This window comes from Triturus cristatus, chromosome 1_2, assembly GCF_964204655.1.
Source record: "Triturus cristatus chromosome 1_2, aTriCri1.1, whole genome shotgun sequence".
NCBI lineage: Eukaryota > Metazoa > Chordata > Amphibia > Caudata > Salamandridae > Triturus > Triturus cristatus.
This window is the reverse complement of record NC_140580.1, coordinates 953984140-954003702: the sequence shown is the minus strand read 5'-3', so window position 1 is coordinate 954003702 and position 19563 is coordinate 953984140. Positions and strand designations below refer to the sequence as shown.

The window sequence follows — 19563 nt, the reverse complement described above, 5'->3', positions numbered from 1 at the left end:
CAATGACCCCTCCCCTCTAAATGCCTAAAAAGAATCAACCATATCGTCGTCCCAATATGGATAAAAATAATCAATGCCTCATCATCTCACGGGTTCCTACCAGAGTGCCTAAAAACAGGTCAAGTCCTCCCCATCATCAAAAACCTACAGCAGACCCGGCAGACCCAAATAACTTTCGCCCAGTAAACAATATTCCATTACTTGCCAAACTAATTGAGAAATGTGTGCAAAATCAACTGAGCAACCACATCGCTAATTTCAATCTGCTGGACGACTGCCAATCGGGATTCAGACCAGGCCACAGTACGGAAACAGCAATCTTACATATAGTGGATGATGCGCTACAGGCCCTAGATCACAATCAAACATGTCTACTAGTCCTTCTTGACTTGTCGTCTGCATTTGACACGGTAAATCATGAAAAATTGCTAGCCCGGCTTCAAGACAGGATGGGACTATCTGGAAATGTTCTGAAATGGTTTGAATCCTTCCTTCAGAACAGAACACAAAGGTTCCTGGTCAACCATACGCTATCCCCATCATGCCCGAATTCTATTGGAGTCCCTCAAGGATCAACACTATCCCCATCACTATTCAAGCTATATGTCGGACCCCTTACAGAAATTCTCCGAGACGCAAACATATCCTATCATATGTACGCAGATGACACTCAAATCTACATCAAGATCGCGTCACTGGAAGACATCAAGACAATGAATTAGGCCTTAAAAGTGTCATTACAATGGTTAACTAGCAATCATATGAAATGAAATGCACAAAAAATGGAATTCCTATTAATATCACCGCCAAAGAACCCCACAAATGTGAAGGAATGGACCAAACTGATCAGAGCGCTAAACTGCACCCATACCCTAGTTGACTTGACTAAATCACTGGGAATCACGCTTGATAAGAACCTAGACAATGAAAGCCCATATCAAATCAATAGCAAAAAGTGCCCGGTTTCACCTGAACTATATTAGAAAAGTGAAGCCACTCATTACTACGGCGGATCTCAAGTTGGCAGTCCAGTCCTTAGTTATTTCAAGGATTGAATATGGATGTACGACACAAGCAGGTCTATCAAAAATGTCCACAGCTCCACTAAAAGCCTGTTTCAATGCGGCCCCAAGAATCAGTACTGGGTCTAGAAAATACGACCATATCTCCCCTCACCTGAAAGCATTAAACTGGTTACCATACGAAGCCAGAATTCAACTTAAACTGGCATGTATTACCCACAAAGCGCTCCACTACAAAACACCAAGGTACTTAGTCCAGAAAATTGAGCTATCAGGGGGAAGCAGACCAGCCAGGAGTGCCAGAGAGCTGTTGCTGAAACCACCCATCTTTCGGAAGAAAAAAATGTATGACCGAGCTTTCGCCGGAGTGGCCCCCAGAATGTGGAATTCACTCCCTCCAAACATTAGAAAAATTCTAAACACGGCAACATTCAAGCGAAGATCTTCCTAATGAGCAAGTTCCTTCCTTAGATAAGACTGTTCACCATCAGCATCGTGATTAATAGCCAGACGTCGCATAGTCCGGTCAGATCTGGATACATCCTGCACAAAATAACCACAAAGACACCAAAACTAACCAAAGACTGTTGCCAACTAGAGCTGATGTAGGTGTTACCTCTACGGACCAACAACGAATGTAAAGATAAAATCACCAGTTAAGCTGCGAAAACTTCTTTAACTGCACAGTACTACTCTGGAGTTTTGATGTAGAACATACAGAAAATACACATCGGAACCATTTGTATAGGAATACTATTACACCTTCGTACACTAAACAGATCCTAAGATTGTTATTGTTGAAACTGCTAAGAAAGACATATACCGGAATCTTATATATATTAATACTGCTATACCCGTTGTACTCCAAAATGTACCTCATGTAACTGTGAAGCGCTCTAGTACCCATGGGTTGTGTTCGAGCTATATAAAACTCTATAAATAAAATAAAAATAAAATAAATATAATGAAATCAAGACAGAGCTAGATAATAAGGACTGAATGGTCCGAATTTGCTTTAGGTTTGCACCTCTAGGTGCAAAAGGGAGGAAATTGTGGATGTATGAATAATATTTCACTATCAGATTGCCGCTTTTGCATCAGCCATGTTGTTTTGAAACCACATTTTATATGTTATACCGAGATATGCAGGCCTTCTAGTCTGCAAGAGTCTAGGTCTTTTGACTTTAATACTTAAAAACGAACCAAAGTAGGATTCGGAACATAATGCGAGCCACTCAGGATTTGTCTCAATTAATTGCTCACTTATCGCCTCAATTAGAGCCTTAAGGGTGGCTATGCAGAAAAGGTTTCCAATGCTGCAGCAAGTGAAAGGTAAACTGAAGCTACTGACTGCATAACAGAGCGAGTGAAGAAACTGATTAAGTTCTTAGAGGTGCACTCTGTCTCAGCTTCCAGGAACTGCAGCACACAGTATCTAAATGGAGCACTCTATTGAGTAGGTTCCTAAAGGAAGAAACTAATGCCACTGACATATTTTCAACAAGGCTCAGAAAATGTGTTTACCAATATTGAGGTGCAGTTGGTGTATACGCGGGCTAAATGCTTGGTAGTCTTTACTGAGAACAAAGTCTAGCATATAGAGAAAACGGCCTGGGCTCCCAACATAAAATCAGAGCTTTTCAATTCAGTTTAGATCTGAGGATCTCAGCTGAGCACAGTTAACTTAGAAGGATGGACTGGGAACGTGGTGAAGACGACTTGGGTGAGCAGGGACACCCTTGACCCAAGTGGAACAATAATTGCTAACAGTGAGGCACTCAGACTATCAAAACCGGTAACTGGTGGCAGTTGTAACAAGATGGAGCTGAATTCCAAGCCAGCAGACTCTTGCTATTCACAGTTCTAGACATTCTCCAGAAAAAAGAATTGCAGAACAATCACAAAGAGCTCTTGAAAATGAACCTTGGTAAATTTATGACAAGAGAAGGCAAGTCACAGATAAAACAAAATTCTCCGATTCTGTGACTTACTCAAAAGTCTATTGAAGTAGACGTTTTTCATATTTAGTTGGATTTTTAATGTTAAACAATTTACTACTATGTAACTTCAGTGTAACACTAAATCCGATGAAGAGAATAAATGCATTAAACTCTATAGGCATTCTTGTGATATACCAATTGTTAAAATTAAAAAGTGGGCTTTATTTAAGCAAAACAAAAAATAAACAGAATCGCTCATTCACTTCAGTGCATCCGACACTAAAAAATACACAGCACTTTTTTCAGCACAACTTCCAAACAACGCAGTTTTCTGAGTCAAGTAATGTTGTGTTAAAATAGATTTTTCTGGAAGGTTTACATACCTCTAATCAAATGGCGTTTTGTTACATGAAACAAAAAGGCTTCTTCACAGACTAATAAATAAGAACTATTAATGGCGTCTACAAAATAGCTTACATAAACATTTGGGCGTACGTTTTTAAGGTGTTCCATTACGTTAAAGAAAAATAATACTGCTTACCAGCATGAGACTGCATATGCTCCAAGAGATTATTATAAAACTGGAACTGAATCCCACAGGCACCACATGTGAAAGGCTCTATATGCAAAAAACAAACGTACATAGGTACAAAACAGATTGTTGGCTTAGGAAGGATGTCAACGTTCTAAGACAACATACTTTATGTTCAGGTTACTATCTTACCACAAATTAATCCTTGAAACACCAACTTGCTGGGCAAGCCACTCTTCTGATACAAAAGGTGATACATCTCATCAAGATGGCTGAAAAGGGCAGGTAATGCCTTGCCTGCACCATTTGAAAGTTGCCCCACATTGATACTTGTTAACTACTTGGTCCCCTTGATTATTTCACGTTAACATTTGGGCATCATTTTGATGCCCACGCCTGTCCGAAATATGCTCTTAAAAATACAAACACATTCACTCATACTCTACTGTGCCCTTTTGGATGAATTGAAAAAGCAATAATAGACCTGCCTGGAGAGTCTTCAGAAATGACTTTGAAAAATGATATTATATCCAAACATAGAATGCAATTATGATGGTGAAATTATCCAGATGAAACACAATGTGCCTCGTGTTCACTAAAAACTAGAAAGCATGAGTAGGTTCTTGTGGAGTGTTAGGTTTATACTGTATTAACAAAGGGGCTAAAGATTAGATCATAAATATTACCAATATTTCTGCACTACCAGAAGTCCAACAGTGCACCAGCCTTCAAAGTGAACTCTTTTTGTGGGAAACCTGAAGGATTTATAGGATACTAGTGGTATATGTATGGAAAATGCTGCCATATGTGAATACATAATTTCCAGAGCTTACACAAGTTTGTGATATTTTTTAAGTGATGGCGAAATCAGTTTTTTTTTTTAAGTTTACACATCTGACTCTAAAAAAGATTGCAGCAATGATTGGTGCTGATCAGTAACGGATGCAAAGAGGAAATGAGAAAAAAACCTTTTCAAATGTACTATTAACGATTCTAAAGGACAAGTTACTTACCTTCGGTAACACCTTATCTGGTAGAGGCATAATCTAGCCACGGATTCCTTACCTTCTAATATCCCAGGCGTCAGGCTGGACCCAGAGACATTTGCTCAAGCAATACCCTTGTGCGCCGGTAGGTGGCGTTGATCGGCTCTGCGTGATGTCGTTGTCCGAGCCAGAAGTGATGTTGCATCACTTATACAGGCACCACCTCGGCGAGCTGACCTCAGTTACTTTTCAGAACTTTCTACGCCAGGAGCATGGAGCCAAGAAGTGCACTGACAGTGGTGTGCATCTAACAACTAGGGCGCTAAATGGGATCAGCCCTGACCCAAAAAACATGTCTGTAATGCGAGGAGGAGGGGTGTGTCGGAAAGGAATCTGCAGCTAGATTATGTCTCTGCTAAGATAAGGCGTTACCGAAGGTAAGTAACTGGTCCATCAGATAGAGACATCTAGCTGCAGATTCCATACCATAGAATAGATACCCCAGCAATACTATCCCCGCAGGAGAGACAAGGTTAGACCAGGAAGTCATGTAGAACAGAGAGGCCGGCTGTCCAGGCAGTAATGTTTGGTAAACATGTGAAGGGATGCCCGAGTTGCTGCCAGACAAATGTCAAGGACTGGAACACCACGTTGCAACACTGTGGTAGCAGCCTTAGCTCTAGTGGAATGAGCTCTTAAGCCTTCAGAAGGCTGCTTCTTGGCCAGAGCATAGCACATTTTTATGCAGAGGACATCCCATCGTGAGATAGTCCTCTTCTGCACCGCACAACCTTTCTTTGATCCCACATACCCCACGAAGAGTTGGTTGTCCACCCGGAAATCTTTAGTGCGGTCAAGGTACAACAGCAATGCTCTTTTTGGGTCCAGACAGTGGAGTCGCTCCTCTTCTTTAGAGGGGTGCGGGGAAGCATTGAAAGTGGGCAAGGTGACCGATTGTCCCACGTGGAATGGTGTTACCACTTTTGGCAAGAAAGAGGCCCTAGTGCGAAGCGCCAACTTATCAGGGTAGATGGTCAAGAAAGGAGGCTTGGATTGGATGTCAGAGCCTGCAATTTGCTCACCCTCCTGGCAGAGGATAATGCCACTAGAAAGGCTATTTTGATGGTAAGCAGTCGGAGGGAGCAGTTGTGCAGCGGTTCAAACAGAGCACATATGAGGAAGGTGAGAACCAAATTAAGGTCCCACTGAGGCATGATGAATGAGGGAGGTGGGAACATATGTACACGCACATTAAGAGATCTGTTTACAATAGGGGATTTAAATAAAAAGGGTTGGTCTAAAAAAGGGTTGGTCTAACAGCCTCAAGAAAGCAGAGAAGGCCGAAAGGTACTCTTAAAGAGTGCCCTTCTGCACCAGGGTCAAAATAAAGTGAAAGGACCTAAGTGAGGGAAGCAATATTTTACAAATTTCGCCACCGGCAGGTGTACACGGTCTTGGTAGAGGGACGCCTGGCTGGCAAAATCACATCACAGACTTCAGGCGGAGGGTTGAATGCTGTCAACTGCCACCGCTCAATCTCCGCGCAAGAAAGCGTAGAGTTGATAGGTTCAGGTGCAGGACCCGCCCCTGCTGCTGCAAAAGAAGGTCCTACCAAAGGGGCAGTCTGAACGGAGATCGATACTCATTTGGAGAAGCTGGGGATACCAGACTCTGCGTTCCCCGTCTGGAGCCACAGGAATGACTTGGACCCGGTCACTATCTTCTTGAGCACTCTGGACAGGAATGGTATTAGCAGAAAGGTGTAAAGGAGGCCCGAGCTCCACTCGAGATGAAAAGGGTCGCCAAGCGAAAGCTGCCGTGGAAACTCCAGCGTGCAAAACTGCTGACATTAGGCATTCTCACCAGAGGCGAACAGATTTAACCAAGGCTCTCCCCACTTCTGAAAGCGATCTTGCGCCACCTCTAGAAGGAGACGCCATTCGTAATCCGCTAGGCATCAACCTCCAAGCTTGTCTGCCCTGGCGTTTAGAGAACCTGCCAGGTGTTGAAACACCAGGGAGACACCATGCGTTTCCAGCCATGTCCAGAGACACAGGGCCTCGTGACAAAAGCTCCAAGACCCTATCCAGCCTTGTTTCTTGCAGTACCACATGGCGATTGTGTTGTATGTGAACACCTGAACCAGCTGCCCCTTGATGGAAGAGAGAAAAGCTTTCAACGCCAAGCGAATCGCTCAGAGCTCCAGCATGTTGATGTGGAGTCCCAATTTCGCAGAAGATCAGAATCCTCTGATCTCCACCTCCCCAGATGGTCGCCACAGATCACCCGAAATCAAAGCCAACCCTTCATGACCTTCCTTTAGTCTTTCCAGAAGTACGGTTCGCACAGAGAATGAACTTCAGGGAAATCCTCATACCCCTCCTAAATCCATACCCGTCCCTGACAGTCAGGGTCCACAGTGTTACAACTGCCGAGAATGGGGCCATATAGCCAGACAGGGTCCACATAAAACACCAGCAGCTGAGCCTATGGAGGTAGGGTATACCAAAGGCCACGTTATAGGTCACGGGAAAGCCCATGGGTCAATATAGGCAGAAGGTTTATGTGAATGGGAAAACTCAACTAGCTCTCCTAGACCCAGGATGTTGTTTCACTGTAGTGAATAAGAACTTGATACCTGAACCCCAAATACGAGAGGATGAACAGGTGGGTGTCACCTGCGTACATGGTGACTCCAAGGCCTATCCCGTTGCTGAAATCCTGCTTCATGTAGAGAATGACCCCCACTTACCAAAGGTTGGAGTGGTACCTCTTTTACCAGAGTCAATTATAATAGGCACTGACTATCCTCGGTTCGAATACTATTTAGAAGGTACCAAAAGTACCACCATGTCTTGATTGCAGGAAGCTCCCTTTAGCCAGAGCGAGATAGAAGAGACAGGAGCAAGCGTGAGGAGAAAGAAATCCAAATATAAAAAAAGACAGGTAAAAGGGCATACAACATGGCGCAGATGTCAAAACCTGCATTTCTCCTCTCGAACCCAGGAGGAAGTGAGACCGCCCAGATGAGTTTTCGAGCCGCCCAACGTGATGACGGTACTCTACGATATGCCTGGGAAAGGGCACAAGAACAGGAACCAGAGCAGGTAAGACACTATTTCTTTACCAAAAGGGGCTTGCTATACAGAGCCGTGAAAGGGGGCATACCTCGTAATCAGTTGTTGGTTCCCACTGCCTTTAGGGAACAGGTATTACACCTAGCTCATAACCAGATTTGGGGGGGAGAGGGGGCATTATGGGCAAGACAATACCCTTAAATATTTAACCAAGAGATTTTACAGGCCTGGGGTTTATCGAGACTTTGCCAGACACTGCGCTTGTAGTGTAACTTGTCAATATAAAAACCCCGCTTCTGTAAGAAAAGCCCCCTTACTTCCACTCCCTATAATGGATGTTCCTTTTAAGAGAGTTGGAAAGGATCTGGTAGGTCCTCTTTACCCCTCTGCCCGAAACCACTGTTACATATTGGTTTTAGTCGAATATGCTAGCTCATATCCAGAAGCCTTCACTTTATGTAGTATGACCACTACTAACGTAGCGCAAGCTATGATCTCTTTCTATTCAAGAGTAGGGTTCCCAGAAGAGATACTGACCGATCAAGGGACACAGTTTATGTCACGCCTTATGTCTCATATTTTTAGAGTATTGGAGTTCAAACAGATCAGAACCTTGGTCTACCACCCCCAGACTGATGGTCTGGTGGAACGCTACAAACAAAACCATCAAGAGACAGGGAAAGAAGGGACCGACGCCTACCCCTGGTTCTTTTTGCTATAAGAACGCACAAACAGCGATCCACCGTTTTTTCCCCTTCTGAGTTAGTGTTTGGAAGGAAACCACGATCCTTCCTTGATATGGCAGTGGAACAGTGGGATAACAAGGAGGAAGAAGGAAAACCCATATTTCCTTATGTAGAAGACTTAAAGAGCACCCTATCCCAATTATGGGGTCTAGTGCACAACCATATGGAAAAAGCACAAGAAGATACTATTACTGAGGCAGTTACCTAAGAGGGGACAAGGTGCTTATACTATTATCTCGGAAAATAAACGCCTGACGCAATGGCAAGGGCCCTATGTAATAGAGACGAGAGTGACTACTGTTACATATAGTGTACTCCTGCCTCTACGGTCGGGAGGAAGACAGATTTATCATGTAAACCTTCTTAAGAAGTGGGAAGAGGCGTCCTCCCTTTTGGGAAAAACAACACCCATACTACATATGAATACTACCTCCCCGGTAGATATCCCCCTACTTCCTTCCCAAGGGGATACAGCTGCCAACGTCACCCTAGGGCTACAAATGACTGTCGACCAAAAACAACAGCTACTTAACCTACTAGACAGGTATCCGGGTCTTTTTTCCACTAACCCAGGCCTAACCCCCCTTGTGCACCATGACATAGTGTACCTACAAGATCAGGTAGTGAAACTGAAACCCTATCGCATACCAGAGGCCTGAAGGGAAGCTGTCGAGAAAGAAGTAACCGCTATGTTGCAGTCCAACATAATAGAACCATCCCAAAGTGAATGGTGCTCCCCTATTGTGATGGTACCGAAACCGGACAGCAGTCTACGATTCTGTACTGACTTTTGCCAGGTAAATAAAATCACAAAATTTGACACATACCCTTATGCCACGTGTTGATGAACTAATCGAGCAGTTAGGGAAAGCCAAATTTATGTCCACACTAGACCTGAAAAAAGGCTATTGGCAAATTCCTCTAACCTCCCAGGCAAAAGAGGAAACTGCATTTGCTACCTTTTCAGGTTTATATCAATAATAAGTTTTCCCCTTCGGTTTGCATGGGACCCCAGCAACATTCCAGCGTCTTATGGAAAAGATATTGAAACCCCATAGACAGTACGCCGCAGCTTACTTGGAAGATATAGTTATATTTAGCCCTACCTGGGAAGAACACTTAACACACCTGGCCTCAGTGTTTGACACCATACAAGAAGCAGGCTTAACTATAAATCCGAAGAAGTCAGTATTAGCCAGGAACAAGATTCGATATCTAGGGTATACTATACAGGAGGGACTTATACAGCAGCAAATGGATAAAATTGAAGCCATTCGAAAACTTCCCACCCCTACAGCAAAGAAAGACGTACGATCTTTTATTGGGTTTATAGAGTATTACCGCCGATTTATTCCCTACTTCTCTACAATAACCAGCCCCCTCACAGACCTTCTCACAAACAAACACCCATCACCCATTTCCATATGGAACAACGATCCAAGAATATACTTCAATACCCTAAAAACCTATATCTGCAAGATACCCGTCCTTTATTGTCCCGACTTTACGAAAACTTTCGTACTTCAGACAGATGCAACCGGACAAGGCTTCGAGGCTGTCCTGTGTGAGTCCGACCCACAGGGAGCGTTAAAACCCCTCTTATATGGAAGTAAAAAACTATTTGCTGGGGAGAAACACTATTCTGCAATCGAAAAAGAGTGCTTAGCAATAAAATGGGTTATAGAAGCCCTCCAATACTACCTCTTGGGACGTAAATTCCTGGTCTCACAAGACCATGCACCTCTCACCTGCTTAGCCCAGAATAAGGACTCTAACTCCCGTATGGTGCGCTGATTCTTAGTACTACAACCATTTGACTATACACGTATCAGAAAGGACACAGATCGGCGCCGACTATCTCTCCAGATATCCAACAGCTGAATGGCCACAACGGCCATTCCTAGGGGGAGAGCTATGTGAGGATGAACAGGGCTCGGGAAAGAGGAAAGCGATCTAGCTTCCCCGGAAAACGTGGCGTGCAAGGGTCCACGCACCCTTTTTGCTGAGGGAGAGAGCGCAAGCCAGCAGCAGCGCATCGGCTGGAGGAACGGGAGCGAAGACGCGAAGGAGGAGACGAGGAGAGAGGGAGGCCCCGGAGTTCCACACCGAACGGAAGGCGCGGAAGAGGAGACGACTTGACTAGCAGGGAAGACTGGAGCAGAACACCCCAAGAAAGAGCTGACCTACGGCGTTGCCTGTGGTACCGGTGACCTAAGGAGTGAAACCACCGCCACAGTCCCACTCACCACGATCCTGGAAACGGGTCGTGGTCCAAGGCAAGTGCCACAACCCAAATGGTGCTTTTGGTGGGGTGTCACAACATAGGAAGCACTCTGGTGACGGGTGGTATGCAGGAGTAGTATAGGAAAGACAACGTCACATTGCTCAAGCCTCCCCAGTTAACCCTACCCATGCACGACCCGCCCGGCCTGGTGATGGTAGCACGTATATGAATATTCCTTTCCTATGAAACCCATAGCTCATTATATGTTTTGTATTTATTTTTAAATGCCACCACATACGAGGACAGTCACTTCCTGAAGAAAAGAAGGAAGAGCCTCATGTGCAACAGAGTGACCTCTTGAGACTTTGTTTCCTTGCTTTTCTTTTGACTGTTTTGTTTCCCTTATAAAAAAAAGAAAAGACATACCCTTAAAAGACAGACTGCTTCCTACCCCTTCTTTATACAATACCCTACAGTGTCTATGTGAGCTGCATACAACTGTACTAGAACAAGTTTGCTACAGGCTTAAGAGACTGTACTACCACTGTTGTCATTCGGAATGAAGCTGTGTCTCTACCGAAGCAGGAAGCCCTGATCCACCCAGAGGCCCAACGTCCAGTACAGACAAGAACGTGAGAGATTCGGCCTCAAGGCCGCAACTGCCACACCAGAACACCTATCTGTATCCACTATTGAAGAACACTGCCACAGACAAGGGCTGCAGTGCAGCCCTGCTTGACAAATTACCCTTGCGAACTTTGTCCTTGGCGATACTACTGATGTGGTCCACACTATAGAAGAGCCGATACGTGAGAACAGGAGCCCGAACATATTCACCGCACAGCCTGAATTGCTACAGTAACCAGCATGCAAGAAGTGAGGCTTAGCCTGCATTGTGGACAAGAGGGGAAAGAAAGAGTGCAGACGAGTCTACTGTGCATGCTAAAACATTTTACCTAAGCTGTAAAAAGCCATTGAATTCAGATGCACATTTGACTTTTGGGAATATTTCAACCATCAGCACATGTACCTAATCTTCTAAATACTTTAGGCCCGATTCACAGAACTAACTTAAGACAAAATCCTAAACTTACTACCATTTTCGTATTCACAGAAGGCCCTTACTCATTTTGGTATTCACAGAAGACACTTACTCACTTCGGTATTCACAGAAGTTAGGAGTCCTAACTTTAGGACTCCTAAATGCCTTCTGTGAATACCGAATGTCTTAAAATTAGGATTTTTCTCAGTTTAGGAGTCCTAAAGTTAGGAGTCCCAACTTTACTATTACTAAACTGAGAAAAATCCAAATTTTAAGGCTTTCGGTATTCACAGAAGGCATTTAGGAGTCCTAAAGTTAGGAGTCCTAACTATACTACTACTAAATTGAGAAACATCCTAATTTTAAGACTTTCGGTATTCACAGAAGGCATTTAGGTGTCCTAAAGTTAGGACTCCTAACTTCTGTGAATACCGAAATGAGTAAGTGCCTTCTGTGAATACCAAAATGGTAGTAAGTTTAGGATTTTGTCTTAAGTTAGTTCTGTGAATCGGGTCCATAGGGTGCTGTAGGCCCAAGATTTGAGATCTCAACCATTGTGACTGAAAGGGGGCACCAGGAGGATACAGGGATGAAGGCAGTGTAGCTCCTCACTGTTTAACAAAATATAGCTTGCAACCCTGTAGAACAAGGTACTTAACTTCAGTAACACTCTTTCAATCAGAAACTGTTGTCTAACTGCAGATTCCGCACACTTAGACTATCCCAAGGGTCCAGACTGGATCCAGAAGATTTTTTAGCACAGCCCCTGTGTGCCAATAGGTGACATCGTGTGGCTCTGATCTGCCCCGGCTCTGCTGACGGGCGCTCTATGCAATAACCACCCAAGAGCACCGACGTGAGCTTCTTTCTCGACACTGTCCGTGCCCTCGGGCATGGAGCTTAAAGAACTATTATTTGAGTTAGTGTGCGGATCTCTAATTTTCGACTGTTTTTGTTGTTGTTTTTTAGATAGAAAAGAGTCCATTCCACAGAGAGGGGAGATGGGCTGGCGGTGGGAATCGGTTAGATACAGTATCCACCAGAACCAGCATTATGTAGGTAAGTAAACCACAGATTCCTCACACTTAAAATAGATTTGAAAGTAGCACCTCCCATGGTGATGAGTCTGTGGAATGACTCAGACCAAAATGTTGTGCAGGACCGAACAGCCAAAATGCCAAGGCAGTACTGCTTTGTGACACCCATGTTGTGGTCTGACAACTATCCAGGACAGACACTCTGCTTCCGAAAGCTGTGGTAGCAGACTTGGCCCTTGAGTGATGGGCCTTCAATCCATCTGTAGGCTGCTTCTTAGACATCGCATTGAAGATTTTAATGCTGGGTGCTATCGTCTGAAAGATGTCCTTTTCTGCACTGCTTTACCCTTCTTTGCCTAGAGAACCCATTGAAGAGCTTATCATCCACCCACTGGATTTTAGTACGATTAATGTAAAAGACCAATCCTGTTTTGGGGTTCAAACTATGTAGTTTTCCCTAATTGCTTGAGGGATAAGGTTGGGTACAGAACTCCAGAAAAGTGATCATCTGTCCAGTGTGACAGGGAGTCACAACCTTCAGTACAAAGGCCGCTGCAGTCCTTAGTACCAGTTTATTTGGAAAGAGGGTGGTGTAGGGCGGATGAACAGATAAAGCTTGAAGCTCACTTATGCGAAGAGCTGACATTATTGCAATGAGAAAGATCATCTTTAGGGTCCGGAGATGTAGAGGGCAAAATGGGTGCATTTAAGAAAGTAAGGACCAAATTGAGGTCCCACTGTGGCATCAGAAAGGGCTATAGGAGAGGAACAGGTGGATTAAACCTTTGAAAAATTGCATCTCCATGCGTGATTTGAACAAGGACGGTTAGTCCTATAAGAATAAAAAGGCAGAAAGGGCCGACCGATAACCTTTAACCACACCCACTGCAAGTCCTTGCTGGGCCACAAATAAACAGGGCATTCAACAGTTTGGCATGCAATGGGTCCATATTATACAAGAGGCCACAAACTTTTCCTAGTGTCCAGCGTACACAGATTTTGTAGAAGGATGCCTGGATGACATCCAGTACTTGAGGAGAGAGATCGAATGCAGTCAATTGCTGCTGCTTAATCTGCACGTAGGGCGGTGTAAATTGTGCAGGCCAGGGTGCAATATCCTGACCTGCTGCTGCAATCAAAGATCCTCCTGAAGCAGCATTCTGATCGGAGGACAGATGATAATACCCAGAAGTTCCTGCTACCAGACTCACTTGACCCAGTCCAGAGCCATTAGGATAACTTTGGCCCAGTCATTCCTGTTCTTCCTCAGAACGCTGGGCAGGAGAGGCAGCAGCAGGAAGGCAATCAGGAGTGTAATGCTTAACTCTAGGTAGACAGCCTCTTCGAGAAAAAGCATTCTTGGGGACTCAAGTGCACAAAGGTGTGGCCCTGAGCATTCTCAGTAGTGGCTAAGAGCTCAAACTCGATTGCTCGAAGACGCCCTACACCACCTCTGGATGCAGCTGCCAAGTTTGTCCTCCCTGATGTAAAAATATCCTCCCAGATTGTGTACGATCAGGGAAATGCCCCAATGTGTCAGCCAGTGTCCGAGGCACAGAAACCAGGATCCCACTCTGCCTTTTTTGTTGTACTACCACATGGCAGGAGCGTTGTCCACAAGGACTTGAACCAGACCCCTGTTGATGGGTGGCATGGAGGTTTTCAAAGCCAATCAAATGGCCTGCAGCTCCAAGGGGCTGATGTGGAGAGAGGTCTCCACTGAGGCCAGAAATCTCGGATATGCATCTCTCAAAGCCAGCAGCAAGACATGTGTCACCACCATCAGCTTTGGGTGGGATAGGGAGAGGGGCCTGCTGCCGGTTCAACTTTGGTCAATTAGCCACCACTGTGGATATTTTGCAGTCCCCTTCGAAAACTAGATGGAATCTAACAGATTTCCTTGGTGCTGGGCAAATTGAAACTTCAGATTGCACTGCAGAGCCAACATGTGCCATCTGGCATGATCAATGAGCAGGATGCAAGAGGTCAGTACCACCCCAGAGCCACCCTCACTGAGGTCCAGGAATGAGGCTGAAACATCAGGATCATCACACGAATGTTCTGGACTTATTGTTCAGGAGGTAATGCACCAAAATGCACCATATTCAGGATGGTTTTAATGAAAGAGAGCATCTGCATAAGAATCTAGTGTGACTTCGGCACGTTGATTGTGAACCCTAACAATGTAAGGAGGCTCGCTGTTGTCTGGAGGTGGTTTACGACTGACTGTGACCAGCCTGCCTTAAACAGCAAGTCCTCAACGTAAAAAAAGACCGATATATTAAACCTCCGAATGCATGCCATCACCTTTATAAACACCTAAGGGCCACTGGTGCGGCTGAAAGGGCATGCGGCAAACTGAAAATGCTTCTGGCCCTTCTTGCACCAGAGGTAGCGACTGTGGGCCTGCATGATGGTAATATGGAAACAGGTGCCCTGCAGATCCTTCGCGACCATCCAGTTGCCTAGATCCAGGCTTGAAAGAATGTGGGCCAGCAAGAACGTCTTAAATTTGTTCCACAGGAAGAAATTGAGAGGCTGAAGATCAAAAATAAGACGAAGGTCTCAAATCTTTTTTGACATTAGGAAATAATGGGAGGCTAGGACTCTCTGTGTGGTTCCTTTTGCCAAAACAGCCTAAACTTCATGGAGCAAAATCTCTACCAAAAGCTTTTCCAATGTAGGCAGAAGAGGAGTGGGACAGAAAGGAATGGCAAGACATGCCTCAGTGTAACTCTCTGCAGGACCCACCTGTCAGATGTTAGGGACTGCCACCCATGGAGGAAATTACTGATTCTGCTTCCCACCGGGTGACGGCGTACCGCAATGGGCAAACTAAAGTGGTTTGGTGGATGCTGCCGGAGTGGCTGGGTACAAGGAAGTTCACTGTACCTACGGGCGTAGACACTGTTGGCTGGATCTTCGACCCCAAAACAAACAGGGTGCTTGCTGCTGGAGTGGAGCCTTGATGCTGCCTGTAAGTGTAACACCTTACGATGACTCAAAGAGGGTATAATTGCTAGGGATACTGCCTTGTAGGTGTGGAAGGACTGAGGGAATGTGCGGCGGGTCTACTCTCTTAACAAGCGCAAGGGCAGAGTTGGCCTTCTCACCAAAAAAGCAACACCTGTCAAAATGCATATCTGTGAGCTATCCTTGGCTATCACCTGAAACCCCCTGGATCTTATTCATGTGTGGTGCCTAAACAGATGGTCATGTTAAGATCTGACCGTATGTCATATTTGCTAATGTCCTGGCCATCCTGAATGGTTTATCGAAAATTGGCGTGGAATTCCTCTGGCACTGCTTGCAAGATCTCCATGGCCATGTCCCGTAATTCATGGGAGTACCTTCCAAACAAACAGCTGGTGTTAACTGACCTAAGGGCGAGGCTAGCTGATGAGACTATCCTCTTTCTAAATTCCTCAATTATTTTCAACTCTGTCTGAGGCGAGGGGGTTCATAGATAAAGAACTGGGATTAACCCTTCTAATAGATGCATAAACTACCAGGTTCTCAGGAGTATGGTGTTGTGCCAGTAATGCAGAGTCACCTCATATGGGTCTGTGGCGACATGGCACCTTTCTGTTTATAGGTGAGCAGGTGCCAGGTTTAGCCCAATTACTTATGAGGGTGTCAATTAGTGCATCATTGACCAGCAGCAAAGGTTCGGATGAGATCTGGTCAGTTTCGAAAACCTCAGTGAGAGAATTGGTTTTTGCCTCGAACAGAAGGTAAATGCAAACCCAGAACTTTAGCCACTCGTCTGAGGACTATGGCGAATTAGGCAGATTTTCCAATGGGAGGACTGGGAGAACACAGCCTTGTGTCAGAAGAAGTGTCTCTGGCCTCTTGTACATCTAAATAGAAATTGTCATATTTCAGTGAAAATTCATCCTCATCATTACAAAAAAGCAGGTTGACGATGATCAAAGTTCGATCTGAAAAGTTGTTGCCAAGCTGGAGATGGCAACGGCATTGTTTAATTAGAGTCAGAAGGCCAGGGGTGTCAGAACTGTTCTGCGGCAATACTTCGGCCAAGATCGAGGCGGGTTCAGTCGGACAGGACAATGGGATCGGAGTCATCCTCTGGTGTCAGTCTATGTGGAGGGAGCAGGCATAGATCATGTAGCGGGACGTGTGGATTGCTCCTAGGTCAGACCTTGACCTGAAGGTGATTCAGGAGGCAGAGACAGCGCCAAAGGCAGACCTCCTGGCGGCAACCAGACACTCTTGGAGTGCCTTCGGGTGCAACAGTGCACATCTCACACAACTTGGGAGTCCTGGTCCGAGCCCAAACACCAGAGACATACCTGTTGCTGTCACAGACATCTGTTTGAGGCAGTCTCCACAAGGCTTAAATAAACCCTGTGGTTTTGGGTTAGGACACTGAGAAAAACTCATCAACTAATGAGGAAAAACTTAGTAGCAGCATTCAGAAGGGACAGAAATAAAGTAATTGACATCCACACTCTTGAGTGGTGCTTATATGTGGCACCAATAATCACTTCCAGGGCACAGCAGAGTAGACGCACAACAGTATAATACCACCAACCGGCAAACAGAGACTTTGGTGAAAAATCTTCTGGATATAGTCTGATGTCTAGGGAGGGAGAAAGGTGAGGAATCTGCAAGAAGAAGTATCCATCAGAATGTAATTTCCATTGAATTGTGTAATATTTAGTTTTACTATGTGATTCAAGTACTTCCTTTTGATGTAAGAGAAGCACTGGTTCTATCATCATCTCAGATACAGTAGGTACAAAGAAAGAATCATTTTTGCTTCTTTTTTTCATTGTAGCAGAATTTTCAGTGTTTAATCCAGACTTAAAATGCAAGCTAGACCTCTTAGCTTTGCCATTGCTTGTTTGAAATCGGGGACTTTGCCAAGTACATATTCTGCTGAAACTCCCTTCTGGGAATGCAAGAGCTTCCTCCAACTGTACATAAGTGCAACTGCCTTCATCCAAAAACCAGAAAGTAATTGTATGAGATTCTGCTGTTAGATAATAGAACGGATGGTCTGGTATCGAGACCCAACCGTTTCATGTAGAGCCTCAACATTCCATTCCATTTAAACCTAGGATGGCACTAGTTTATACAAACCCCCTTGGACTGTGAAAGAAGGTGATTGACAACATCATGGGAATATTCATAAACATATGCACAGTTAACTAATACAGTAAAGCCATTTTTAGCACCCTAACTCTTTAAATCACCGAGAAAGAAATACCAATAATCTGTAAAATTACATAGGTTCCACGTCTACTTCTGTCTACTTGCTTACATTAGCAGCCAAATATCTGCGTTTTCCACTGAAAGAATATTGTACCTGGGATCAACATTAAGATTTCGATCAACTCACATAACGCTGCAACAGTTGTTTAGTGTTAACCTCTGGTTCCCAGCAAAGGGCAGGATATCATATACATACATGCACAGGAGGACTAGGAGGACTTTAAAGTGTATGCCCTTTACTGCATGCTTTTCACAAAGCATAAACTGTGGTCCCTTTTTAGGCCTCGCCTAGCGTTGCAGCACGCATCGCTTTGCGAGGCATGCAGTATATACTGTAGTGTGGAAGCTTCGTGGAAGCTCCGCCCACTCTCTGCCCATTGGCTTTTGTCTTAAATGCTGCCTTCCTTTTGGTTTGAGGCTTGTTAGTTCCTCCTCATTCATCATTTGTATACTTCCACGGCTATTGGCCCCTTTACTCCTGACACTATTTTCTTCTAGGTCTCGCCTAGCGTTGCAGCGCGAATGCGCTGCCATTGCTTTGCGAGACATGCAGTATATACTGTAGTGTGGAAGCTTCTTGGAAGCTCCGCCCACTCTCTGCCCATTGGCTTTTGTCTTAAATGCTGCCTTCGGATTGGTTTGAGGCTTGTTAGTCCCTTCTCATTCATCATTTGTATCCTTCCACGACTATTGGCCCCTTTACTTCGAACACTATTTTCTTCCCTGCCTCCCCACCCCACTGCCCCCTCCCTCAGTCTATGACTTCTCACCCTTTCGCGCCCCCCCACTACTGTTCGTGTTTTCTTGCCTGCCGTCACTTCCGTTTTCATCTTTATTATTGCCACCTTGAAATATGCGAGTTCAAGATGCGTGCAGGACATAAACTTCTCGTGTTTAATGAACTAGATTTTAATGTTACTCTAAACATAATAAGACTCTAGGCAACATTTGGGGTATGCATGGCAACTGACGCCTCTTAGTTCGCAAATGGCATTGTTGTCGGGTGGGAGGAACGGCAGTGTTTTAACTCATGCTTAAAACAAGCACTTTTAATAACTTCCTCACAATTCAGTGCTATAATCTTCTGTACTGAGGTGACGCGCTAAAGAAATGCACTTTTTTTAATTCTGAAGAGACATTTATAGCACATTTACATCATGTTTACTGTATGATTAACATGCCTATCATCCTCACGGCTCGCCCACTGGCCCGTATACGCTTGGCTTGTCTCCGGCTGGCTCTACCTGTTAATTAATATGTTGGCTTGCACACCTCTAACAAAGAGAAATTAATGGATACATGACAATGAGCCCGGTAGATGGTAGAGAAATAGACTGGTGCAGACAAACAGACAAAGTCAGTTTCCATTGCCTCACATCAGAATCATCACTTTCAATAACCTGGAAATCTGCTGGCAACTCCTGCATACCACAACCTCATCCCCCTCACCTACTCTTAGCAGAAGCAGCAGATTCTGAGCTGTGCCCTGCTGGTGCAGAGGAGCACGGCAGAGTCTGTAGAAGTGCTGGGATCCCTAGCCTTTCCAGGCAGGCACCTAAGCCTTCCGGGTGCCTTCACACTCAAGATAAATGAATACATTTTGTTCTGTGCTTTAGTCGCCCCTCTGTGAGCACTGTCTGGTAGATGAAGCTCTGTGTTAATAAACACATTCAGAGAGGCGGTAGTGTACAAACAAACAACAGCCACAATACCGTACGT

General features: G+C 44.8%; 1 protein-coding gene across 14 annotated transcripts in view; it reads right to left on the bottom strand.

The window, feature by feature from the left end:
- ZNF618 (zinc finger protein 618) overlaps window positions 1–19563 on the bottom strand; it is a 1018163-nt gene that overhangs the window by 91355 nt on the left and 907245 nt on the right. For all 14 annotated transcript variants that reach the window (XM_085610043.1, XM_085610045.1, XM_085609994.1 and 11 more), the window contains one exon: window positions 3504–3581. In XM_085610043.1, coding sequence (XP_085466169.1) covers window positions 3504–3581 — 78 coding nt within the window. The remainder of the gene's footprint in view (window positions 1–3503; window positions 3582–19563) is intronic.